The sequence below is a fragment of the Mycteria americana genome, chromosome 4, assembly GCF_035582795.1.
Source record: "Mycteria americana isolate JAX WOST 10 ecotype Jacksonville Zoo and Gardens chromosome 4, USCA_MyAme_1.0, whole genome shotgun sequence".
Lineage (NCBI taxonomy): Eukaryota > Metazoa > Chordata > Aves > Ciconiiformes > Ciconiidae > Mycteria > Mycteria americana.
In genome coordinates, this window is record NC_134368.1 from 50,185,075 (window position 1) to 50,212,800 (window position 27,726).

The 27,726-nt window shown below is 40.5% G+C and overlaps 1 protein-coding gene across 6 annotated transcripts in view; it reads right to left on the reverse strand.

Moving 5' to 3' along the window:
* Nucleotides 1-27,726, reverse strand: part of TMEM131L (transmembrane 131 like) — an 83,598-nt gene that overhangs the window by 25,095 nt on the left and 30,777 nt on the right. For 4 of the 6 annotated variants that reach the window (XM_075500430.1, XM_075500428.1, XM_075500432.1 and 1 more), the window contains exons 4-17: nt 22,541-22,612; nt 21,493-21,616; nt 20,297-20,413; nt 18,114-18,224; nt 11,521-11,598; nt 9,477-9,630; nt 7,137-7,195; nt 6,664-6,772; nt 5,589-5,694; nt 4,782-4,935; nt 3,953-4,123; nt 3,584-3,653; nt 1,490-1,607; nt 581-722 (exon numbers count right to left, since the gene is read on the reverse strand). In XM_075500430.1, coding sequence (XP_075356545.1) covers nt 581-722; nt 1,490-1,607; nt 3,584-3,653; nt 3,953-4,123; nt 4,782-4,935; nt 5,589-5,694; nt 6,664-6,772; nt 7,137-7,195; nt 9,477-9,630; nt 11,521-11,598; nt 18,114-18,224; nt 20,297-20,413; nt 21,493-21,616; nt 22,541-22,612 — 1,585 coding nt within the window. The remainder of the gene's footprint in view (nt 1-580; nt 723-1,489; nt 1,608-3,583; nt 3,654-3,952; nt 4,124-4,781; nt 4,936-5,588; nt 5,695-6,663; nt 6,773-7,136; nt 7,196-9,476; nt 9,631-11,520; nt 11,599-18,113; nt 18,225-20,296; nt 20,414-21,492; nt 21,617-22,540; nt 22,613-27,726) is intronic. The other 2 variants (XM_075500429.1, XM_075500433.1) reach the window with 1 other exon arrangement.

Consider the following 27,726-nt stretch of genomic DNA (forward strand, 5'->3'; position numbering starts at 1 on the left):
ATTAAGGTAATTCACAATATGTGCATATGAAAACTATCTCCATATGACTGGTTCTGGCCCAGGCTAGGTTAGTAGTGACCTAAATCTGACAAATGAGAAAGAAACAACCGTCAGTGTGGTTGCAAGACACATAGCTCTGCTGATCTCTCAAGTGTTGTATCTCACGCAAATGTTTTACACACTTCTGTTACATAAGGCAGTGGCATGCTGAAGGCCATCCCATAACCACATGCATCATTAATGACAATACATCCTATCCCTAGTCCCTTGTTCAATTATTTTACCACAAGCATGTAATTTATACAATACGATGCAAGGAAAGCTTTAACAACCACGAACAATTGTTAGTTAAGACCTACACTGCTTTACTCCTATCCTTGTACTAAAATATTGCAACTAGGTAGCTAGAGAACTTATCAAAGAGCCAAAGGGATACAAATCTGGTGTCTTAAATTAGACTGCAAAACACTGATCTAAAAGCAGTACGAAAATGCTAAGCATCACCAAATATTAACCGCAGACTTTGTTATTTAAACAAGCTAAACATACATCAACTCAGAACAAGCATAACAATTCTCACCATACTACTTTTAACTGCTGTGGCACTGAAGTTGAGCGTAAGGCCAGGCTCTGTAGTCAACCGTGGCAAGAAAAAGGCAAAGGACTCCTCTTCAGGTTTCTTCTGGAGAATAAAGCGAGCCGCTCCTAAAATACTTCTCCTGCTTTATTGGCAAAACCAGAAAGCTTTGTTAATTTTATTTTCTCTTTTCTTTCAAACAAAGAACAAAAAAAAAAGATTCGCCTATATTTACCTATAAAGGACCTATAATTACGTCAACTAATCTTCCCTTGAAAATGTTCTTCACAAAGCCCATAAAGCTGTAACCTAGTAGTAGAGAGTCAGCGTAACTTATGTGCATCCCTTCAGTCTCCACTTTTCCACCTGCAACACGACTGTGGTTTTCACAGCTCTACCTCCTTTATTCTGGAAAGGGGCTGATGCCACTGATGCACCATCTCTACAAGAATTGCTCAGTCACAGTGACTGCTTCCTTCTCAACGTCCCCAGTATGCAGTATCCATGACACCAGGGACTAAAAATCTTAAAAGCTACTCAAAGACCCTGATCCTGAAAAGACTGCTATGCGACCTGTTGATGAAGGACTCGTGCAACTCCATAAATGATCTGGTAAAACATGCTTTGACTGCTTTCACACTGGGTAGCTGTGGTGGGGTTATTATAGTCAGAATATTATTTACATTCTAAAGTTCGGGCATCTGAAATGTTTACTTATGGCTGGCAGTGCCTTGATATGGAAGCTGGGAGTGTCTGGGGTGCTCTGAAACTCCGGGTGCTTCAAGATAACTAACTTAAGTTCAGGAAGGTCAAAAATGTTTGTTCTAATTAAGAATACTTCAGAACAGAAATATTCTTTCTTACAGCACTGTACTGGCTTGAATTAAGAACCTCAACAGATTCTGTACAGACCTGCAGGCTTCCCCACGTCTTATTTTTTGCCATCTTTCATAAAGTTCACTTGCAAGCTCAGAATCCACATCCCAGGCAGAACGGTCCAGAGAGAGACTCTTCTGCCAAAGCAGATTTGCTAAAACGATAACAGATTTTTCATATTTTACAGAGAAAATATTTGCTCCTTCCATCAATCTACTTCTGAATAAAAGTAATCAGTATCTGCAAAGGGTCCTGACACAAAAATGAAAAGGCAACCCATTTTTTCCCTTCAAAGCAAGCACGTGAGGGTATATATATTATTGTCCATATCTGATTTGCTTAAAGAAATACACCTGCAAAACCACAGTAATTCTACATGCAAACAAGAGTATGGGTATTGCACAGGCTTCGTACGCTCTAGGAAGCCCTTCTCACTGTTGCTATTTCTAATGGATGCCATTGAAAAGTCATTATGTTATCAGTAGTCTTTACACAGAACTCTCCACTGATGCCAATAAGTATCAAGATCATATACTATTCTCTACATAGTGGTACAAAATTATAATATCACAGCACAGCAGGGAGCAAAACAAATCCCACAGTTTGGCAGAAATGTTTTTTTTTTTCATTTTAGCTTCTCTTTTCAAGGTGCTGATAATTTTCTCAAATTCTTCTTAAGATAAAATTGCAATCAGTGTAAAGATTAATGCCTTTTAGAAAGTTAGACTCATATTGGTTCAAGGATTTCCACATAGCAGAAAGGAGTTAGAAAAGTAAATTTCTTTTGAAAGAAAACAAAATTGGCTTGTTTTGAAAGTACATGTACTTTATTTTACAATCCTTAGTGTTTAAGGTAACCAACTGAGATTGATTATGACTGGAATAATCCAGCTACAAGTTCTTTAGGTCAATATTTTCAGGCTTGTGCATTAGACTTTTCTATTTAACAAGTACTAGTATCCTAAATTAGAAGGCACAATACCTGTACGTAAAGTTCTCATTATGTGTATTATTAGAATGGAAAGAAAGTAAGCAATGAGGACTTACTTGTATCAGCAATATTCCTTTATATAGATTTTTTAAAAAAAAAAACAAACCACCAAACCAAAACACAAACACCTGCTTCTAAGATATGTACCTAAGTGTGCATATGTATCAGTAATTCTTCAGGCCACATGTTTCTATATGTCAGCTCAATCCTCCTTTTTACATTTGAACGACTACTATTGCCTTCTTCATATCCTCATACGAAAAGACATTTTAGGAAAGAATGTGTTTGAAAACACATTCAGGAGAGCACTCACTTAAACATTTAAAGCCTATGGTACCCAGCTGCCTACTGAAATTCCTTACTGAGCAGGTATTAAAAAACCCCCACTATTCTCAATCAGCTTCCATCATACTCAACAATGTTCACGTAATACTGAACACTGTATTTTGGTAAATGCCAGCCAGGTGCTTAAAACAGCTCTCAGCATTACAGTATCTGGAGTTAAGATTCCTTAGTTCCAGAAAGAATGAGACCCCTTCTTTCTGTTTCACATGATGCAGCATTAAGGATGCTGCTTTATAAACCTGATAAATGGTCTTTTGCAGAAATTTAGGAAATTTTTGCTGTGAGAAACAGATAAAGAGAAGGCCTTCAATTTAACTCTGGCTAAAGGCAAGATATTGGTCAAAATTTGTTTTTTGTTTTTCATGAAAGAATTCCCAGGATCTGGACTCAGATTATGCACATTTTCTAATCACTTTGAGCTAGTTGACAGCTTTATCATTCTACCTCAACATCTCCGGAGAACGTGCATATGAAGAAAGCAAGGAGCAGTACACCACCAATGAGAACTTTAGGAGAGTCTTAAATATTAAGTTCAAAAAAATGTTGCAAGACAGAACAATAGCTTAGCACATGCTATGGCATTAGAGGTCTGAAATACTGCACAGTGTACTCAGTACAGGTTACTCAAAGCCATTTATATACTCCCAGAAAAGTGGATGTTTTTAAAAGACATAAAACTAAGTACTTGTATGAACAATCTCAATATTCTCATTACAAGTCCTGCTACATAAAATGAATTTTCTACAATAAAACTACCATCAGATGCCTAAAAAAACCCACCAAGATGAGCCTACCTGAACCAGACTTTCCCAAGTAACACTGAATATCACAGTGAGCAATGGCTTCAAAATGAAGATCTCCCTGCTGGAAAAACAAAACAAAAACTACAATTGACCATATGATGAAACAACAGGACAAATTCCAGTTTCTCAGTGGAATTTGGACGAGTCAAAGAAGAGAATTAAGGTTGCCTAGAGAACTGTAATTCCATCGCTGTTTAACTCTGGGTGCTTAACTTCTCAAGCTACAGAATGGTTTCACAAAGTGGTCTGGTACTGAGTTTTTCTTTCCGGACTAAGGGACAGATTTCTGGCCTAAGAGGCAGGCTGCTGCAGTTTCTTTTGCAGTGCATAATAATCATTCAACACAACTGAATACAATACCTTGGACACAGTCGAATATATCTGCAGCGGTATTTCAAACATTACTCCCACATTTGTGGCCAAACAAATACTAGAAAGCACATTTGTTACAGTGTCTTTCACACTGAGCTTCAAAGTAAATACATTCCAGCAGCCTGGAGGTAGAGTCAAAGGTTCGGCAAAGTTCAGAATCTAGAAAGAATCAAAGGGCAACTGAATTAAAACTGGTACAGTATTTTTGGTGCAAGCAGTACCCTGAAGAATGTAAACTTTCTCTTCCTTCATGTTTTTGCTGTTATTACACACACATATGTGCCCATAACTGATCCATACAGTGCACATATGTAAATCTCCTATCTAAATATACGAAGAGCCAATTAGATGCCTACATCATGTGCGTATTCATACACCAGATTTGTCTGGTTTGAATCAAGCAATTGCGCGAGTAAATTATTGGCTTTGCCTTCTAAACTTCAAAGCTCATCTATGTACTAAAGACTTCCATTACAGCCTATGAAGAAATGCTGAATCCTATAGAGCACAAACAACACATGCAACAATTCTGAGAACAGAGCAATGGTCTATAATTTGATGCATCTGTAGCTGCAACCCAAATGAAAGAACAGTTGCTAATAAAACAATACAAAAACAAGCTGGACAGTGAATAATGCCTATTGAGAGAGTAAGCTCCTCAGACCTAACAGTTACAGGCATACACATACCTTTATTTTTAACTGATTTCAGCCAGCTCTGAGAACCCTGAGTTCTTCAAAGAATCTATTTTGTATGTCAAAGGACCAGATCCTTAAATCAAGGACAAAATATTGTATGAAGCAGAAATTAAGCTTACCTTTAAAATGTTCTTTGTTTCTCTGGCTATGAAGACTTCATTCAGTTCAATGCTGAAGTCGAAATTGTTTGTAAACCATATGGACCAAAATCCTGAAGTATTATGATGTGGTTCTATATGAAACAATGCTGCAGAAGGATCTACGTCAAAATACCTGTAAGTAAATACAGAAGAAAAATAAATACATCTGCGATTGTCCTTGAGCACACAGAAGTGGTCCACACTAGAGAAGATAACTGTAGTATACTTGCATAATGAGGCTCTTTTAAGGTTTTAAGGAGAAAGAACAAAATTATTTCCTTTGGAATACTTACATATAATATCAGATAAAAATTGACAAGAACAATGTAAAAGAGGTAGGCAGATAATCACTACTCTCTTACTATGCTATAGTATAACATAGCATACTGCTTTGTGATATGGTAGTTTGGATGAAATTAGCAAAAGAAGACTGAAGAAAAGACTTCACATTTTTTCTCTAACTATCCTGCTTCTTAGTTGGATTAACACGGATGGTCAAAATTTTATCACAGGGTCTAAGCAACGTTTATATGATATCAGCTGCTAAGGCATATCTTTTTACTGGCTTCTGAAATTCTTCCTGGGTAAAATACAGAACTACTGCTTGAAATCTCACAGGTCTGTTTTGGCAAATGACACAGCAACAATAGGAAGAAGCCTCTTCACTGTCCTTGGAATCATTCAGTGACAAAGCAAGCTAACCTCATCTCTTAAAGTAGGGTACACTAGTCTTCTTATAATATCAGTGAATGTTAACAAACAAACAAAAATCCACTGTCAACCTACCCTTCCATCACAGGACAGGAAAGACAGGCTTTTAGTGTTGTAGGGCCTTCCAACAGATTATTCTTCTTCTTGTCACCATAAGGACTTTCACTGTCACAGGATGCAGCTGGGAAAAGAACAGACATACAGGAGGATACAATGTCAGCCAGAACGAAAGCACATCTGCAATTATTTTCATGTGAGGACTTGGAAGAACACTGCAAAGGGGAACATTTGCTGGTCCAATTCTCACACAGGTGAGCAAAGCATCTAATTGCTTATGTCCTCATTTTCAGAGGTTCCAAACCTTGCTTTAAGAAGAATTTATGAATGCTACACACTTTCAAGACACACACGCACAACAAGGCTGCAAAGAGCAACCTGGCGAATTTTAACCACGTGTCACTGGCACAGCATTCTTACTTATCAGTGCATACTGCTTCCTTTCAATAAATGAAAAACTGCTCTGAAAAAAAGAATTACTTAACATATAGTCCCTTCTTTCTTCTTATTTGCCCTTTTTTGCTAGGCAAAACAAGTCCCAATGTCATTATGAAAGCAGCCTGTTTCATAAATGTTTAAAGTCTATCCACTGCAGTCTAGTGGTCAGAATAGGAAACAGGCTGGAGTCAGGAATGCTTAAATGTTAATCTTTGCTCTTCCACAAACATGCCTGGTCTCAGGCAAGCCTCTTCAATGATCCTGCCAAGAAATGTCATAGAAAATGACCACCCAAGCACAATAGCCTTTTAGAAAATATACTGGAAACAGAAAAATAACCACAAATTATAAAAGGATGTTGAAAAAGCATATTCAATAATTACGCTTATTGTAAAATCAGCTAACATTTTAGCAAATGTTTTCTTCCCCTTTTTGAAATATGTATAGCTTAAAGCCTTCGATTGGCATAAGAGGAAGCATATATACACAAAAATGGTGGAAACAATTAGCAGAAAGAATTCATCCTCCTTCTCAAAAAAAGCCCAGACAAGTTGATTTTGGAATCTTTCAGGGTCTCTATCTGCTGAAAAAAAGCTACCCTTTTATAATCAAATCCTGCTTAATCATATTATCTATAAGTATACGTATCCTGTACCTTTACAAGAAATAGAAGCAACTTTCGTAAAGTCAGTAGATGATGAAGATAGCAGTACTGGCTCAAACTCCACAGGTGATGTGTCTTTTTGTGACAACTGCCGTATTTCCTGCATGAAGACAAGACACAATGATCCTTGTAGTGGTACTACCATTATTATTGTAGCTCCTGTATTAGTGTATCTTCTTGTCAAATTTGCAAGCCAATACCTGCCATTTTCTCACATCTTCTAAATCAACCCATGGATTTTTATTCAAGTTAACAGCTCTTATGTCTTAAAAAAAATCCATCACTGAACTACAATTCGTCACCTAAAAGATCTATTAGACTTCTGGGCACATTTTAAAAATAGGGAAGCATGACATCTGCCACTAGCAAAATCAATCTGCTATTAGAGAGTAAGCCAGTGGGCTAATTAATTCCCCAATCAAATTCAACACCCTAAAATATGACTTCCTGAAGCCCACCATTACCTGTATATGCACAAGACTGTTCCCAGAATGCATGACGTACACATCTACTGAGGAATCACCTGTCCAAAAGAATGAATACTGAAGTAAGTTCACCAAGGATGGAAGCACTCTTGCTTTGTCAGATACTCATATGAGAAGCAATCCTGATCTAAATTTAAAAATCTTTGTGTGACAGCTACCCTTGTAAAAAGGAGGAACTATTCACATCTTGAGCTGGCAATCATTTCATAAGGGAGTAAAAATCCACTCAACAAGATTTTTGGACACAAACATGAAGGCAAGCATCAACAGGGAATCTTCCTTCATTATCTCCTAAATCCAAGACAGAGCACAACTCCTCCCTTTCCTACGGGCAGGGAGACAGGAGGCACAGCTGAAGGAAAGAAGGATGGTTGATGCTGCCCTAACTTTCTGAGTCTAAGGGCCAACCTATCAATAACACGAGAGAGTCCAGTAAAAACTGTTCTGTATACGCACACAGCTACGCAAGATCCTGGCTCGCCTGCTTTGACAAGCAAGCATTTTCAGGAGACAATGTGAAGCTGGATTCGGTGCTTAACACCTTTTGGGCTTAAAACAGGAATGGTCCTGTCACCTGGCAGGGTAGTAACCTATTGACCAGAGCAACAGGAGATGGGTATAACTCAGCTTTCACCTGCCGATAAGGCAGTACAGCTATACTGGGTAACCACCCTTCGTCACTGGCAAAGCTATGTTGCTGTCCACAGGACACTACGAAGATGCAGCGGACCAAAAGAAGAGCAGCAGGACAGAACAAGAGATTACTATTATACCAGGGTGGTCATCACACTTCCATGAAGGAAGATGACCTGAGTTCTTGCCCTTGCTTATACTTGAATTACATCAGTAGATCCAGGCTGACATAAAAGGACATTCTCTCAATTCACCAGGCACAATTTGTAATAACGAGTGTGCTTTGCTCAGCTGCTTGAAAGCAAGACTACGTGCCAGTTTCCAAAAGAGGGTTCAAGATGTTGATTCTGAGTGAGCAGAAGATCCACATAGCCACAGCTGTTAAAAGCACATACTCCTCTTCAACCTTTCCAGCTGGCTAGTTCCCCTGTGCAGACCTTGCCTACCTGCTGTCCCACTCTAGGTGCTAACACACGTGCTGTATGCTGAGACTAACACAGCACCATATTCCCTTTTGTTAGATCTTTCCCTCAAGACCACATCTCTCATTTAATCATACAAACAGAAGGCAAGGAAGCGTTGCTGTTTGACGTGGTAAAGCCACCACCGGTACTGATGGAGCAAGACATGGAACTTTCCACTGAGAGCAAGTCCAAAGGGCTTATATGACCAACCTCACAACACAGTGAGGACTTATAATTGTATTATATTTAATGGAAAACAGCCTTAAAAGCATACTTCTAGTACTTTAACCATCAAAAGTGTTAACAGTGAGCACCCTTGACACGACAGATGTGAACAATTCTCTACCAGCATCAGAAAAACCATCCACAACTCAACATAACAAAGCACTGGCATCTGACTGGCAGGGAAACTAGGTTTACAGTGGGTATTTCAGTTTCACCTCTGTGTAAATATCACATCACAGAACACGCACGGGGGGAACAGCATATATTGCTTTGTGACTAGATCCTGAACAGAACTTCTCAAAAGACAAAAAGATCATGTTATTTTTTTACTAGTGTGTTAAAAAATATTATTTTCATCTGGATTCTTAAGCAGTTCCTTCTTCTTCAATCAGAAAGTAAAACTGGAAGAAATGTCTAAAAAAAGCTATTCAAACAGACTGCAAAGCGCTATAAATAATTTAAAATCCCCTGCAGTTAGAGGATTTGTTCACCCAATAAATGTAGCATAAAGAAACTGCAAGGGGTTAATTGTTTTGCCTGTGGAATTCTAGCTTACAAGAATAAATGATGCGCACATCTGTATTACCTCATTACCCTACTTTCCACAATGGCCACTATCCCCAGTACTGTACAAACCATTCTGCCTTCATAGTCCTATTATGATGAATTTAATTAATGGGAAACCAGAAACGCAGTTGTAGAAATCAAAGGACCATTACATCCTTCCATACTATTTAAGCAGATGCATAAGCATGGGCGACTAAAGAATGAAACATGTAGTTTACAACTTTACAATCATTACCTTTACAAAGAGGACTGCGCTTACAGTAACTCTGCCCTAAAAGTGGCTGACAAGCTGTGTTTAATTAAATTGATTTGTTTTCCCTTACTCGCAAAATTTAGCTGTCAGTGAATTTGATTCAATTTAGCACATCAAATTACAGTTAATGTATTAAACCAAGTTCTATTACAATTAACAGTTGTATTTAGGACTTACCCGAGGTCTTCGTTTTTTCCATTGCTACATAAACTACAAAAAGATTCTCCAGTAAGTATTGTCTGTGCTCCACAAAATCTTGTTGGGCATTTTCCATTCTTACCGTTAAGCTCATTTCTAGCAGCATTGGGTCATCGGACATAAAACAGCAACTCTGGAGCGAGACAAGGGGATATGGGGTGTGTGTGTTGTGGGGGAGGGAACGGAAAAAAATCATTACAGTAAGGTATCTTGAGAAGTTAATCAAAGGTATTATCTAACAGACAAGGTTTCCAGCAGCAAAGTGCTGGCAAAACAGGAGTAATTAGGACCTCTGCTAAAATGTCAGCAGAAACCAAAGACAGCGCAGGTACAGAGAGCACAGCAAAAACAAAGACGAAAAACAACTAAAAAGGACACTGAACCTTGAAAGAATGCAAATTTATAAACTGTCTTAGTCAGTCTCACCTCAGGGACTGCAAAACAGTTTCCTTTGTTAAATCCTCTGCCTTCAATAAAATGTGCCATAAACAGACTGATGCATGTGTCTTAATGGTAGGAAGACAGTTCATGTTCACTGGTCTGTTTATAGTTAATTTTTCCAAATCCTGTGTTTTTTGTCTCCATTTCTCACTGAAGTAATTTTAAAAAAACAAACATACATGTACAATTCTTAATAGAAAACACTGTCGTCTGGCTAGAATACTTCAGAAAAATACAAATAGGATCTTATTTCCTTCTCTAAGTAGTGGCTGCTGTTAAGACAGCTGAGTCTTAGCAACTACAAAGACACAGACACCATTTCGCAAAAAATTAAAGCCAACAAAGCAAAACAAAACTAGACAATCAACAGTGAGTAACATAAATGTGTCCTGCATCACACCGTGACGGTCGCTAAACTCAGGCTCCAATGCCCTACCAAGAGGACTAATTTGCTCAGGAATAAAAGGAGAAGAAAACCTCCACCCCTGGCACATGACGGGCTCTCGTGAAGCAGCAGCAAAACACCTTCGGCTAATCTGAAGCACTGCAAGGAGGTACAGCGGCAGTGGGAATGGCGTCTCTGGGAATGGGACGCCAGTTCACCGCTCACACGGCATCAAAGAAACCCTCAGCACTTGACATGGCTGCCAGGAGCAGGAGAGGAGGCCGCGGCGGAGACTGGAGCACAGGGATGGCGTGCCCTCGGGAAGCTCGCATCAAAGAGCGGGCAGTCTCAAATGTTCAGGTGCATCTCAAGCCCAGCCTTAGTCACCAATGCAATGCAAGAATCAAACATGGGAGTAAAACAGCACAGGGTCACTGTGACGTGTAACGTACAGAAAAGCAGCTATGGAGTCTGGGCCTCGTCACACCTGATGAAAGAAAGGTGCCGCAGACCACGGCGCGGGCCTATATATCTGATCCAACAAAATACCCCATCGAGTACCATCACTGCTGTGAACCAACACCCATTCACTGTGTAAGGACATCTGAGGGGAGAGGGGAAGAGGAGACCCGGACGGCACTGCCCAGGAGGAGGAGACCCACTGTCCTGGACGCTCAGAGCCTTCCGAGGGGGCTTTTCTGCTAAGACGCTCACCCCTCCTACGCTCTGCCCAACGCCAAGGCCGCCTTCAACCCTGCTGAGCACACGGCCCAGACAGCCCTGACTTCAGCCTCTCAGCTCGCTGATCTCTTGTCAGGGTGAACCAGAAACTTGTGCAACGCTTCTGGAGAACGGAAATTACAGGAATCTAATCACTTTTGTACCCCATGGAAGTAATACAACACCTACGTATTAAAACACTTAGCCTGTTGGGTTGGTTTGGGTTTTTTTTGGGGGGGCTGGGTGTCTTTTTCCATCTCCCCCTCTCCTAAAGGTAATAGTGTGATGTGTGTGACATTTAATTTATACCACAGGGTACGGTTTTATAAAAGCATAGCTAAAAGCACAATTTCCCTTTAAACTGAGACACTGGAAATTGCACTGTTGCTAAAACTTCTGGAGCTCTGGAAAGTGCCCCTCTAACCTTGGATTAAAATAAGAAGACTTAAATAGATATAAAATGATAATAAAACATACCTTAACTTGCTGATATGCGTCGCTAGGTAAACTGCATTCAAGGTGAACACGTAAGAGACTGGCATTCATGGTTTCTGCCTGTGGGAAAGAAAAGTGAAGAAAACATCAAGCACACTGCTTCAAAAGATATTATCATATAAATCTGATTCTCACACCGCAGTTTATAAAGACAATGGGACTGTTTCCACATATGCAAGACACAACAATGTAAGGAATTTTTTTTAAAATAAATACAATTACTCTGTACACTAGGCCAGCAACCAATCTCCAATTCTCAGGAACTCCATCAATATCTACTTACTTATCAAACTATTATTATACTTGATTATTAAATATTTATACAGCATCAACATGAGCAACCCTTATAAACTTTCATACATCAATAAACTGTATTCAACAGAGCCTTTTTTGTATAATATAAAAGCTTCTTTCCTTGTTTTCTGTATATTTTCTTTGCTGATTGGATACTGAAATACAGTTGCTAGGCCAAGAACATAATGCTTCTTGGACATGCTCTGATACATAGGCTTCATGCCAAAATGGACAGACAGAAAAGACTTGTTTTGCCTTTTTATTGATAAGGAAAGGAAAGGAAAGGAAAGGGAAAAGGAAAAGGAAAAGGAAAAGGAAAAGGAAAAGGAAAAGGAAAAGGAAAAGGAAAAGGAAAAGGAAAAGGAAAAGGAAAAGGAAAAGGAAAGGGAAAGGGAAAGGGAAAAGGAAAAGGAAAAGGAAAAGGAAAAGGAAAAGGAAAAGGAAAAGGAAAAGGAAAAGGAAAAAAAGGAAAAGAAGGAAAAACAACACCAATTGTGCTGGCTTGTAAAGCACTCATAAATCTAATGGGGCAATAGCACTGACAAAGCCAAGCATAGTTCATGAAAGCTATCTGGAAATCTGGACTGCCAAATTACCTCCACAAATGGCTCAGCCAGTACATCGTAAGTGTAAATTTAAAAAAAAAAAAAAAAATTCAGAATGACAGACCTGTCGCTCTATCAGTGCCTTAATTGCAGCAAAATTACCTGTTGATTTTGAGACTGCTGTGGAACCCCCCAGTTTCTCTTGCGATACTGAACTAAATACCTGAGTGAGGCTCAAGTTTCTGAAGGTGTTGATGCAACTGACTTTAAAGAATTTCAATCATTTGATGCTGAAAAGCAAAACTGTGAAGAAAAGTTTTTGAAGTATGCAACACCCTATTTCATATCTCCCTGGGACAGGCATAAGGGGGCACCTGAGCAGAGGGGAGATTTACGACATGCGTGGCATTTCTTGGGGTCCAGTTTTATAAAAGCAGGGCCAAAAGGAAGCCAGCATACATTCTGCATTCCCGATTCAACCGGATTTCATACCAAAATGACTGGGGCTTCACACAAGAGGGCGATGTAACCTCTGCAAAGGTGGTGAGAGGCGACCCAAAGCCTGTCCCCAGCGCAGCTCTCCGCGGGACGGGAACCCCTGCCACCTTCCTTTCTTTTTTACAAACGCTTTTGTCCTCATCAAATTTTGAGAGCAGAAAATAACCCCATTTGAGTCCAAAACATGCACCACTTACTAACCTCTCACGGCCATGACTGCTAGCAGAGTTTTAATGAGGCAGTAAGAATATATAAAGAGCAACTTTTGGGGGTCGCTTTCCTGGGTCAGATAAACCTTGATGCTTAGACTTCCCTTCTCAGTGGTTCTTGAGAGAACACTACTGCTTTCATGGTCCTAAATAAGGAGTTGTTAGCCCTTATTCAATGCCACTGTAGTTTAAAGTAGTTTAAGACCCCACACCCCTAAAAAAAAAAAAAAAAAAAAAAAAAAAACACACAAAACCCAGCTAAATTATATTTTTCCAACTTTTTTTTTAACTTCTTGACCTGGCATAGGTCTACATGGGAAACTGCTGTCACCTTAAAATTGAAGCTACTAATATAACATGCACAGAGGGCAAAAAATGTTACTGCGGTGTATTTGATGTTGATCTGTTTTCTATGGGAATTTTTTATTTCTCTTTGTAAAACTATCTTCAGAAAAGGAAAAGGGTTTCCATTTATCTAAGGCAGACAATAGATGCATGACTGTAATGCCTACTATCTTTACAACACTTCTAGGACAGCTATGTTAAGCATAAAGAGAAGATAAGCCGTCTGAGAAGAAAACCCTGTCAGAAGCAGAGTTTCCAAGAAGACAAACCCAGGACCATGTCCACATCTCCCAGCAGCGCAAGTGCTCCGTTTACACTGTGAGTATCACTGCCTATGAATCAGAGCAGAGAGCTGAGTTATGCAGCGTACGTTTGCTTGCACCAGAGGCGAACTGAAAAAGAGAGGCACGGCACAAGGGGAAAAGTTAGAAAGAGCGCTGCAAAGCAGTGCAACCACTGCCACTTCATTACCTGGTGCCTCTATTCTGTGTTAGCTACGCATGCGTACATACTTGCACGTACACACACCCTCAGCACCCACAAATCCTATATGAACTGAATAGAGAAGTCTGGTAAGAACTTCATTCGTGTGGCTTCTATCAGTTTTGGTTAAGTTCTTACATTTACATTTTAAAGAAACAGAGGCCTCTCTCAAAAATCCCTAAAAACCTGAACCATCTGATCTGCAAGGAGCCCCGCTCTCCTGGGGAAGGTCTAGGATTCTCGCTGGGGGACAGTACAGTAGGCAATTACTTAGGAAATAATGCAGCCATCAGAAGAGAGACAGAGCATCAACACGACGGCTGGCAGAGGCCAGCTCAGCAGCCACCAAGCAACCACAGACCCGAGGTCACTTTCAGGGGGAAGAATTCCTTATTCTGCCTTAGGTGCCCTGTCAATCAGACATGGCTTTATAGAAGATTTTCACAGAGCTATTCTTGCATCATTATCAGGACTGTAGAGTTCAAACCACTTCCTGGAGTTTGACCACAGTATAATTAAAAAAGAACAAACATTGAACAATCCTCCCCGTCTTCCTGCAGGCTGATACTTCAAAGTTTCTGTCCTGGATAGTCCCCGGCCCTATAGAGCTATTTCCACTCTGAATGGTGTTAATAAGCTGTCCCTGTAATAATGATTCAGCAGAGTTTCATCAGGTTTTTGCAGGCAGTTATCAGGATGGCACACCAAGAAAACTCTACTGTCCTACTACCTTCCTTCTCCACACCCAAGCACCACACTTGCACACATTTGCTTCTCTGATCCTCTGTCCACCGGCACAAAACATAGCTTAAAGAGTCTTGGGCTCCTGCCAGTACTTGAAGGATTTCCCATGTCATTGGTTCATAAACTCTGAACTCCTCTGGGAAGCGAGCAAAGTGATGTGTCTCCTACGATAAGACATTCCGCCCTGCAGGTCACTCCTCCATTGGCATTTCCAGTGTGTTGGTACATCATTTTGAACACAATGAGGCAGTGATGTAGCTGCCCTGTTAGTGCCATCCAAATATTAAACAATGCCCAAAAACGGGCAACTGGAGCAAAGACCACATCCAGAAGCTGGATAAACAAAGATGACCTATATGGGCTCCACCATCTGTTACGGCTTAGTGGTAACTAGCCACCGCCTAATGGCCATGTGGACATACTATGAATTCACAGTGCTAGACACAGTTCTTCTTTCCTCCCAACGAGTGAGCCAGGAGCCCAGAAATCCTGGGATCCAGGACCGCAGCCAGAGGATGTCGATCCTGAACCCTTCAAAAGCTGAAACTTTGAGAAGAGTAACAGAAAGAGGGTGAAATTCAACAGTAGAAAAGGCAATTTTGTCTTTCTTTTTCTTTTCCTATTAATCACAAGAGTTTCTGCTAAAAGAAACTGGGGGAATGACGGAGAAAAAAGAAAGGCCTGCATATCTTTGCCTATTAAGGATAAAAAAACCACACAAAATCAATGGAAGTTCATTTTCCACAAAAAACACAAACACTAACCTGTCATATATTGTATTTCCAATGGAAATACTACTGTAGAAGTAAACTTGCAACTATAATCCCCAGGGATATATCATATTTCCAACATAAATACTCTGTAGAGGCAAAATTTCATCCATATCCCTACGTACAATTCTGGCCATTCACCTTCAAAAATAATTTTTACAAATTGGAGAAGCTGCAGAAAGGGGTTGTCAATTTGATTAAGAAATGGACAGCCCATCACTGAAGAAGATACTACAGAGCACAGACCGATCAGCCTGGCAAAGCGAGAGCTGAAAGATGCGATGCCACCCACAAATGCTTCTGGGTATAAGTGTCAGAAGCAGGAGGAGTTATATAAACTAAATGCGTATCTTAACCATCAAATATAAACTGGTCATAAAGCAATTCAGATTGGAAGTCAGGTGTAGGTTTCCAACCATCACAGGAGTAAGAACAGGTATTTGGGGTTATGGTAACAATGCCTCCAGCAGTTCTGAGAAGCCATTTTACCAAGCACATGACGGCACTGAATGCCATTACCTTTCTGGCCTTGACCATCAAGGACGTCGGTATTACCAAACAGCTTAAACACAACTACCTTTAAAACAGGAGACAATAGAGGCAAAAAATAGACACATACCATGCAGCACTCAGCGAGCTTTCTCACAGGTTTCCAAGCAGTATCAGTAGACTCCAGAGGTAAGGATACCTTTAGCGTATCGAACTAGACATTGTTGCCCAAGGGTACAACTCATTGATCCCAAGATGACAAGGGATGTGTAAACGAGGCTTATTCTATCCTGAACTTACACTGGTGTTTTACTTCAGTTAAAAATAAACAGGGGAAAGCAAATGTGCACAGTTAAGTGAGTATGACTGGTTTGTTTTAAATGCTTTTTCACTACAAATCTCCATTGTATGTTTAATAGTTATGTATCCTTAAGTAGGCACGTGTAGTCACTCACTCAAACCTCACAGACCTCTTTTCCTTCCACAGCTTCTGAGGCTAAAATATAAACCGGACAAAACAGAATCATACCAATTTTTATGGGATCTGGATCAGAATACTAGTAGGGTGAATTGAAGGAGGCACTTCTGGAGAGGACAGCTATCTGCAGAGCAACATTTTTCTAAAAGGAACCCAAACTCAAGCCATAAGCTCTTCTTCAGTATTTAGATCTTAGATCACGTTCAACAGCAGAGGAGCCCGTCCCACTGCTGCAGCATTTCTGTCCAAATCGGTAACGTTCAGTGAACTGAAGAGTAATTCCTCAGTTATAGCCCAGCACAGGAAAATTACACCCAGAGCTGAGTCAACACTCTCTCACAACTCGCATCCTGTGACAAGACTGGTGCCAGGTGGCACCACGCTGCACTGCCAAACGTGACCTCAAGCTTGTACTCTACAGAAATAAAGCATAGGAAAATGTTCCTCACTACACAGTACGGAAAATGTCAAATGCTCCCCAAAACTTCTCTACTCAGGAATTCAGACAGAACTGCGAAACAGCAGAGTCTGCATCCAAACTTCAGACAGTACCTGACAACAGCCCATCTAGCTACATGTGAGGATGCAGGCAGACGTGTCATGAACAGCATCCAAAAAACCCTTCTCAGTTCTACCCCTAGCACCCCAAAGTACAAAACCTGAAGATTTTTGGTTCCTTCGCAAAAGTCTGTCTGTGTACACCCATAAGCAACCACACCTGTGTGATTACAGGAAAGAGACGACTGGTACAGAGGAAAAGAAAGGAAGAGAAGGAAATTATGCATTACCCTTGGGTAGAGGTAAGACTGACCTAACATATACATAGCAGACCGAAAAACACGATCTGAGCTGAGAATTCTTCTCACGTAGAACAGAAGATGACATCATGACGGCAATCAACGCAATTTACATTTAGATAAAAGATTAAATTCTGTTACATGCTACGATATTCTAAATATGTTGAAAAAACTACATCTGTGTACAATACAAAAGGAAATTTGAAAGATCAATTTTTCCATTTATTCACTTGAAAGGTTCTGTATGGCCTGGAAGACTACGAAAATACCTGCAACTGCAACCAAATGACAGAAATCGTTAAAGCTTCTTTCAATTGAAATAGTTATGCCTCGTAAATCCACCTTGCTGTATTCTCCACAGCTCCCTGCTTTAGTCAAGCTGAGGTAAGCAAAGCTGGTATCTTCAGCACTGATACGGGCAGGAGGGGATACTCCAGCTTGACTCTCAGCTCTTGTTCTCATCCACACAGCATGCCATGCTGTTTAACTGTGGCAAACTGTTGGCGCAGCCCTGCTATGAACTGGCATGGGGAACAGGTCTGAAGTGAAAAACAGAACAAACCAAAACAGCCCCCCCCCACACACACACACACTTTATAGTACAAAGTTTGTTTTTTTTAAGACAGATCAATTCTCCAGTTTAGTTCAGAGCAGGGCCTCACAAATAGTTTTGTAGGCACAACTGAGAGGACAGCAAACCACAGGAGCATGAATAAGTGGGAATAGTTTAAATGCCAAAGACTGTCTCATAAAACCAGAACACCAGCTGATCACAGTAGCCTTGTATCTTGCAACCTCTCTCCTGCAGTCACTGGTACTTGGACTTTTTGTTAACGTTCCTTGCATCCCAACAACCTGAGGACAAAAACCTTTTATGTCTAGGAAGATACATGTTTCATCTCCATTTGAAATATATACTGTACCAGTGTGTGTGTTGCCTGGATGTTTTGAATATGTGGAAGTAGTAAGTAGGCATTTGCTAGCTGCACTCTAGGTTCTTCTGGAGAAGACATCAGAGTCCCCGTTCCAAAAACCTGGTGTTAAAAAAAAAAAAAAAAGTCGTTACATCAACATCTAATATTTCAGTTATCACAGTACCATACAAATCTGTTTTGCTAATATAACAATCTTCCAAGAAACAGATTGGGTTTTCATGTTAGATTCTTTTAAAAGACAATGTAGAGATATAAAGTTCCGATGTGGAAAGTAACTACACACATAAACGGCACTTTAGCATCTTAATTCATTCAGGCACTACTACAAAAACAAAACAAAGCACTCACCAGCAGATCATCAGATTATCTCAAAAAGAAAGTATCTAAACACTCTTACTATTCTTCAGGCAATTACAATACACATATTACCATTTGGCAGTGCAGTAATTTCTGGAAAAACTTTGTTAATATTCCAATTGCATATTGAATTCAATGGCTTTGCCTTAAAAATTGAGTAAAGTAATTTTTTATCATTTTGTTTTTTAAAGTCTGCAGTTCTCAGAGCACTATAAGATTTGCAAGTTGAATGTTTTAACTGCATTAATATTCCGCTCCACCAAGATTAGTTTTTGACAATGAGATGCAAGATAACGGGGGGGGGGGGGGGGGGAAATCATTAGAGGTTAAGAAAAATGCCTTGGGGTTTTTCATTTGTATGCAAAGACTTTTTTTTTAATAGAAAAAACCCACATGTTTTTAATTAAGAGGATAATACAGTGCATTCTATGTTCACTGAAAATCTCTGACTACAGATAGAAAATATCAGATCAAAGGGAATAGGCTATTTTTTCTTATGGAGGCATTTACAATGTACATTTTACTATAATGGTACCCCTTCTCCATTTGGGTGAATCTTCTGCACATACTCTTGCATAAATGCATTAGAAACATCAAACATGTTTCAAGGCTTTTGGGCTCTCAAGAGCACTGTAACTGTGCATCAACCACTCAAGTTATGCCCGATTTTGAAACTCTTAAGCCTAACGCAAGCTGAAATCATGGGCAGCTACTTCCTCTGTTTCAGGTGGCTGGTGAAACTGTCCATGAAAACCAGTCCGTTACTGATTTTAGCAGCAGTCCAACACAAGGCAAACTGATTTTTTGGTGGCACTGACAACTGCTTCCCCGCAACTTGTTGATAAAAGGCCCTGGCTGAGCTGACTGGGCAAGAAACTAGTGGGCAGGAAACTAGTGGGCAGGAGTGAGTGCAAGGAGAGGAGAGATGTCAAAAAGAAAAGGTCAATCACTCTATAATGCACTCCTCCCTCATCCTTGATTAAAAGGTCCTGCCAAATGTCGCATTACTTCTAATAAGTACTAGATAAATGCAACATTTCTATTAAAAAACATGTATTTCAACTGAACTTACCTATGCTTCAATTTAAGGAGCTTTGCTTTCCACCACAGTATCAAAGTATGGGAATGGAAGAGCTGGATGGTTGATTAAAGCTGGCATTGTTTTTAAATCACTGAATTCAGAGTTAGATTTTTCTTTAACAAACTAATAAAACCAAAGAATTTGGAGTATATAATGCCCCTTATAAAAATAAAAAAGCTTAAGACTCGCTTGAACTCTCTAATCAAAAAGACAATAGACAGCTTTAATGCACAACCACTACTTTGACTTTCATGTTTTAAGGGCCTAAACCTCTCACCCTGTGCTACATCTCCAATGTGTTTACATAAAATCCTGCAGAGTAGCTGAAAACCACCTAAAATATTTCCTAAATAGGTTTTTCATGGCAAATGCATTCCAGCACAGTACAGTATAGACTGCAGTATTATATGAAACCAACTAGTAGTGACAGGACCATGATCTTCTAAGTACACATATACAAATACACTTAGTTCTGCTACCACAAGTAGCCCCACTAACAGTAGTAATTTTAACCATATACATGTATGAGGGATCATGAGACTAGCAAGATCTGGTAAAAGGGATGAATTGTAAACATTACCCCACCTGATTTGTAAGAGGAATTCAATGAACTTTGAAAATGTATTGAGCTTTTGAACTGTAGAGACTTTGAACTCTAAGTTCAAAATGTATGAAAACCACTTTTTAAAACACAAGTAAATCCAAAACTCAAGCTAAAAATAAGAGTAGTTACCTGATACGAAAGTACTCCATGAGATGAGGTATTTATAAATAATGAGCTTTCAATACTGCCTTCTTCTGTTGGCAGGAAGAGTACTCTGAAAGAAATTTTTCCCATCGCTGGAATCACCTGCAGAGACCACAAAGAAGCTTGCTTGCTCAGTGCTAGTGATCACGACAACCACCATTCAGTCGCACGGCCCAACAGACATTTCCACTTGTACACCTCTACCTGTAGATCCCACTAAGCAGAATCTAGCCCCGAGAAGTTTCATCTGTCCACAACTCTCGACTCTTACTATGGAGAAGAACTGAGACCACGCAGCAACTCGCTGTATTATGGCTGGAGTTTCGCCGTATTATGGCTAGCTCGGGCCTCGTCAGTCAAGACTCCTTTTTGCATGAGAAGTTAGTCATGCAGCAGCAACAACCTCGACAGCGTGCACAAAAATGCTTCCCTGCATATAGATACCTATTACGAAGTGAATCAATGCCCCTTGTGATATATAGTCAAATGAGTCAAAGCTGAATTTGGGCAACACAATTAGTAACCAAATAGGTCTAACTGAAGGAACAATGATGTTTATGTCTGCACAGTAATACCCATTCAGCCATAGTAAAAAGACAAACCCAATGAAAGCATAATAAAAACCCTTTGCATATCAGTGGAGGATAAAATCTGGGCTTCATCAAACTGAGATCACAGCAATTCATTCTTAACATGCGTTATATTGTTATACATAATTTTAAAAATTCAGAGTTAAAATAATGGTCTTAGATCATAAGGCAATTATGCTCATAATTGCAATACAAAATGCATAAAACATTTCACTGCAGTTTTTTTTGAGGAATATGCAAGACCATTCAAAAGACTGAAAATTCAAGGCTGTAAAACACCCACATGCCTGCGGATTACTGCATAATGTTGCATAGAGCAGAATGAGATTTAAACAGTCTCTTTAACACTGAAAAATTCTTCTCCTTCTCCGTTACTGTAGAACACATTTTCTATTGTAGGTTTTGGATGTCTTCTCCCTTACCAGTTTAAGTAGAAGTGAGCAAAAAAAATGCTAGCAAAACAGAAAAAAAGTTGGAGGTCCTACAAAAAAGCACGAAGAGAAAACACGGAATGAAAAGCTTAGGCCAAAGGAAGCACGAAGGCTTGGCACTTGGCCATTACATAGTTTCCAAAAGTACATCAACACTTACCCAGCTATGAGCAGGAGACACATGAAACTGTCTAGTAGCTGTAAACACTGAATTCACTACAACTTCTCTATCTCTACTAGGGTTGTAGGCATGCAGCATTTTAGCTCTGGGTAACCCCAGTAATCTAAAGGGGGTGGAAAAAAGAGAAAGAAATTATTCACTTTATAAGCACAGGCAATGCACAAAAAAGCAACGAACACAAATCACTCTAAAACATGTTCATATGCAACAATTTCCTAGTTGTAACTATTCTTTGGAAACATGCCAAACAAATTTTGCCCTTTAGTATACAAAGACAAATAAGTAACCTTGGGATGTGAGAGGTGCACTTAGCCAAAACTCATTTGAGTCACCCGGAGTTTAAGAAAAAAACAACCCTTACGAGGCACAAAGTTTCCAATAAAAAAGTTTAAATAACCAAAGTCTTGTTTTGCCAGTTAAAGCAACTATTCTCTTACGGCTTTTGCCTTAGCTAATACATCCTAAACCCCAGCATCTTATACATTCATTCTGTGCATCCTCTGAAACATTCCTTTAACTCACAAGGGGATCGTGTTTCTTTTCGGTTACTGATAGACCAGAGGCTGACTGTCATTTAAGAATAATTTTTAAAGTTTTCTTAGAGGAGAACTAAAAAAAAAAAATTCTCAAGTATTCTACCAGTATGTTTTGCCTGGGACTTTCTAGATTTTATTTTCAGAAGTTAAAGGAAGCAACAAGCTCCCCCTCCACTAGGAAGGCAATTTTTCAAGAAATGAACAACCAGCATGACGAACTGATTTGACATCCATGCAGAATCACCTGAAACGTACCCAGAATGTGTTACGGTTCCCTATCCCCTTTTCCTCCTTCCTAGAACTATGTTGATTTTCATTTACAAAGTATTGCAAGGCAAGAAACACAGTTCCAACTGTGGCAATTATCTATTTCTCTTTTTTTCAGAGGATGGCATCATCTCAGCTAATGCTCTTTACCCAAATGCAGCCCAGTATAGTTGTTCCTCCCCACTTCGTTATTGATCAAAATAACAATCATGTAAGATACTCACTGCATTCCAAAATGCAGAACTGACGGGTGAAAATGTAAGGCCTTCCCATTTGGAGGCATCTTTGCTGAGAAGCTGGAAAAAAGGGAAAAGAAACCACAATTAATATTCAGTGGGCACGATGCTACACATTGCAGGGAAGGAAGATACGTTACAGGCTCTGACTCTTTAAATTCCAAACACACTCTATTTCCAAATCTTTTCATACGTTCCTCTGGCTGCCGTAAGACTGACCTTTTAAGAAGGTTTCCATACAACAGCACACGCTGGAAAGCTCATGCCAATAAAAGTGCAGTTTGAGAAGTATCCCATTTTAGAGGCAATGCTGCCTTGGACAACCTCCCTTCCTTGCACATACCCCCTCAGTCATGCTGATACACCTGTTACGGGGCTGTGCAGTGAACTACAGAGGGAAAACAACTTAAAAGAGTCGGGGGGAATGCAAATTACGTCAGCATGGAGCAGATCCCCAGTCTCGTCAATTCGACATTCACACATGCACTGGTACGAGCACACCTGAGAGATGCGAAGGCAGAGGAGTAAACAGGGCAAAAGCCGACATCAAAAGAAGTGCCTGCCTAGCTGTGGCTTTAATGCAAAAGCCAAGTCGTTTCTTATATGCAAAAGAGAGGAAGAAATGATGTGAAACACGCACATCATCATCTTTTCTTTGCCCTAGGAAAATTCACAATAAAGTTCCCATCAGCTCTAGCACATTTTTAGCTTATTTCAACATGAGTCGATGCCCTGTAACATAGACAGAAATCCCAGGATATCTTCACCGCCTTCTCAATTAAAACTTGTCCTCCACAAGTCCCAACAACCACAGTGGTAAAAAACAAGCCCAGCACTTGTTCATTACATCTACGTACCCAGTGCTATGCTGTTAAAAACTCCCCCAGAAGCAGTCTGCATATTGCATAGCCAGAACCAGTTTCATCTTTACTGGATGATGCTAATAAGCATCCTAGGAAGGATGAGTCTGAGAAGGGAGGAACAGACTGTGGTCTCATTAGTTCTCCAGCTGCTTTGCATAATGTGTGGTACTACAGTTAATTGGTCCCCAATTTAAAAATGTAGTTCTGTAACATTACGCCTTTAATATATTAAAGTACCTACATAATTCTGTTGTTATATTCCAAACCAATAGAGACATCATAATTTATTACCAGTCAGGAAAAGTCAGGTTTATTATTATGAAAACCCACAACTTTTATGAGGACATTTCTCATACAAGGGAGCAAACTCCCTTGCTGCTGTAGCAGGAGCAATGCAATATATCCAGGTAGTGTTTCTGGGGAGCTGCTAGAAAATAATGAAAGAACAGATGATGCAGAACTACAAAGTCTGGGTGAATGACACTCTCCTTCCGACCACCTTGTCTCTGCCCCAGCCAACTCTTGCTCCATTCCTAGAAACACCGCAGCAACCAGCACCTTCTTCCCCTTCCAAAAGTCAGCCTCAGAGATGTACCCAGAAGGAAACCCTGAGTACTGTTGTAAACACACACAAATTAAAATTAGTACTACAGTAAAAGCCCCAGACATTTGGGGGAAGGCACATTTCTTAAGGGTCCTCAGATCTTTTTTTTATATGCACACACATATACAGCAAAATAAAAGTTAAGCCAGTGGTTTACGCACTAGAGATCACCTTGAACCCCATCACCGCTTAAGTTTCTAGCATCTTACAAGTACTGCTGAAACACCTTTTCCCACCAGAAAAACCTTTGCTGAGAAGGGCAAGAAGCCGAGTGCTCCTCTGTGCCAATTCGTGTAATTGGCAGCAGCTCTCCAAGATTTACTAATCTTCCTTCTGGGGAGCTCCAGCAGCGTCAGCTCTTTTCCTCTCAACCCTCGCCCACTGCAATAGGCACCCAACGCACTGGGTGCAAATGCAGCTGTGGATGTCGGAGACTGCATTTCATTCGGTTTGGGTGAACAAGGGCATGCTGTAGCACTGGTTCTTAAAAATGCACTGTATTATTGCTCAGACAACAATCAGAGCCAAAACTCTACTAGTCAGAAAATGGGAAAAGCCCCGTGAGAGCAGCAGCAGCAGCAGGGATCCCAGGGCTGCCGTCCCATTCCTTCTGGAGAAGGCAGCCTGGACCTGGGATGGCTGAAGCCGAGTCTCAGCGAACAAACTCTGCAGGCTCTGGGCTGACTCCTGAGCATGGAGGTAATTTCAGAGCATCCCTGCACACTGCTCCCCAGGGGCCCCAGGAACGGGCCTGTGGCTACGAGACATCCAGCTTCTGCTCTGCACCCCACAAAAGCTGCCGAATTGCTCCAAGCCCCAGCCTGGCCCCGAAAGCAGAACAGCCACATTCCTATGGCGCTGTGCTCATAACCCTGCCTGGCGGCCAGCTCCAGGGCGTCTGCACCGCTTATCAGCGGCCCCAAAGCAGTGCCAAAAAATAACTTGACAGCTGAGTTTATTCAACGGCAGGACTAGTGGAAAGAGAAATCCGCCACTGTTTGGGGTTTCTTCCCCCCCCAAGGGAGAAGACACAGGTTGGAATAGCAGGAATGGGGAAGGGATCATTCTGCCCATCACAGCTGAACAACCAGGATGCATTTTAAAGCCCACCACTGTAGAGAGAAAGGGTCAGGTCCATCCACATTAGAAATGTAATTCTCCAATACGTTACCACAAGTCTCTTAAAGCCAGCTGGAAGCTGGCAGAACACCCTTCTGCACCCCTGCTCCAAACACAATTCAACACCTTCAGATCTCTGCAGGGGATCTGACATGGAAATAAATGCCAAAGGCAATTTTTTAAGACATTTAAAAGTTGAAGTCACTTTTTAAAACAAAGCATTTACTTTTTGGACTTCTTTTTGTTTGTTTAAAACATCATCTCACTAATAGATTCACCTCAGATTATACCCAAAATTTTTCTTTTGGCTGCAGATGACGTCCAAAAAAGTACACGGGCCATTTCATGAGAATGTTACAGGCCTGGGAAAGACACACAAATATCAGCCTAAGAATGGAAGTCTTGCAACAACAACAAAAGTGAAGAAACAGTCCTCTTCGTAACAGAAAAAGCCTGGTTTCTAACTACTCTGTAATTGCTTTTAAAATCAGCTAACATCACGCGAAGCACGCCGTCTAACAAAGCCAGCCTCCACACTAAATGGCATCTCTGTTTTTTCAGGCAGACCAGTTGAACACCGACTTTTGCATGATAAATTTTGATACAGCAGGTCAATTCCAACATTTCAGGGGACACGTATAAGCACAAGTGAACAGAACTGGAGGGAAATGGGAGAAAGAAATAGACGAGGGGAAGGCAATTCCTGGCAACTACTTTGAACACCTAGTAGCGATTGCCTTTGTATCAAAAAACTAGTTTAACTGGCCCCATTATCACTTTCCAGCCTAACAATCCAACACCCTTCCTCCTCTCCATCCTCACTATATATTTAAAACACTGAGGCCCTGAACCATCCATCTCCAGAAAGAAAGAAGAAGAAGAGATGAAACATTGGAGAGGCAAGGAAGGGCTCCACACGGTCACCCAGGGCAGGGGGAAGATGGGGGGCAGGCTCTGGGGGGGAAGGAGAGGGTGAGCCCAAGAGACCCACAGCTCCAGCTCATCACCTGGATTCACACAAAACATCTAGCAGAGAGGGGCAAATCCTGAGCGGACGCACTGCTCCCGGCACCGGGGATGCTTGCCGAGGAGAAAGGTGGATGGGGAGCACACAAACAGGGGCCGGAGGGGTGAGGAAGAGGGGTGACACCGGGGGAGCAGACCAGGACGGAGGAACGCAAGAACCCCCGAGCGCCTGTGCAAGCGGAGAAACGCGTCACCCCAGAGCAGCAGAGCGGCTTTGGTTTGGGCTGCTGCTTCTTGTTTTTTAAAAGGAGCACGAGCTGTAAAATCTTAAGCTATCATACGCCCTCCACGGAGAAGCCCCAGAGGTGCTTATCTGCAGGGAAAAGGGCATCAGAGGAACACGGAGACCGTTCCAGCCTTTTACAACATCTCCTGCTCCAAGAAAGAACATTTTGGTGTCCTGTTGATGTGGGACTAACAAAAGGGGATGCTAATACAGGGATGCTCGCTACACACGTGCCGAGTGTGCTGTTAAATATATGGCCGAAATGGGTTTGCCCTCGCTTCTTTCAGTTCTGTTACTCTCCGATGTAATCAGTAAAAACAGGTAAACAACCAGGTCAGTGGGATTTTTATATATTTATTTACAGCCCCAAAACCTAATATTTATATGCAATGTATACTATACACAAACATTTGTTCCAAATAAGCAGAGACCCTTTTATTTCCCCCAAAACGCAAAAGAAAAAGATCTTTCTTCATAACAGTATTATTCATACTTCACTAGCCAAAATCACAAGTATTTCTAAAAAATCCAAACAAAAGGCCAAATCTACTCTGAATAAATTGCTGAGTTTTGTGTTGGTGTTTTTTGGTTTTGTTGTGCCTTTTTTTTTTTTTTTAACAAAACTTCAAAACTGAGTTAATCCATCTAATTATATATATAAAACACTCAGCAATCTGCAGAATAAGCTGCATCTGAGCAGAAGCAAAGAAGTTTCCTGGAAGGAAGTTTATCCCAGTGTCCCTTTTTCTTCTATTAGCTCCTTCGAGTCTTCCTTGTATCTTTATTTCTTTACTTTAATTGACTACTTTAGATTCTCTTAGGATGCACGTTATCTGATGATTCAGACAGCAACATCTGTAGTTGAGAATAATCGTAATTGCTACTTGGTGCCCTTGCTTCATCCTTCCTTTTTGTATCCTTTGTTGAGAGCAGATGAAGAAAAAGCAAGTCGGGGGAAGGCATTTTATTGTCAGGTCTTTTTCTTTATGGTTGCAGGGTTTTCTTGGAAGCAGCAGGCAACAAGGACTGGATTCTTTAACGTACAAGAAGTCTTTTTTGAGTGAATCTGCTTAGGCAGTACTGTTTTATTTTTCAGTATGTTGATAAAAGTATAATTTGGCTTATGTTTGGCATTTTGGTGCTTCGGACATTCTGTGCAGGAATATTAATGAACCCACAAGATGAGGTTTTGAGATACAAAAGCATGTATGTATTGTATAGGAAAGCACAATTTTTATGCGTAAACTGAAACGTAGAACTAAAATTAAAAAAAAAAAATTACTGACTAATTTAAATTCATTCCTCTAGACTACACCTGATAAACAAAAAGCAGACT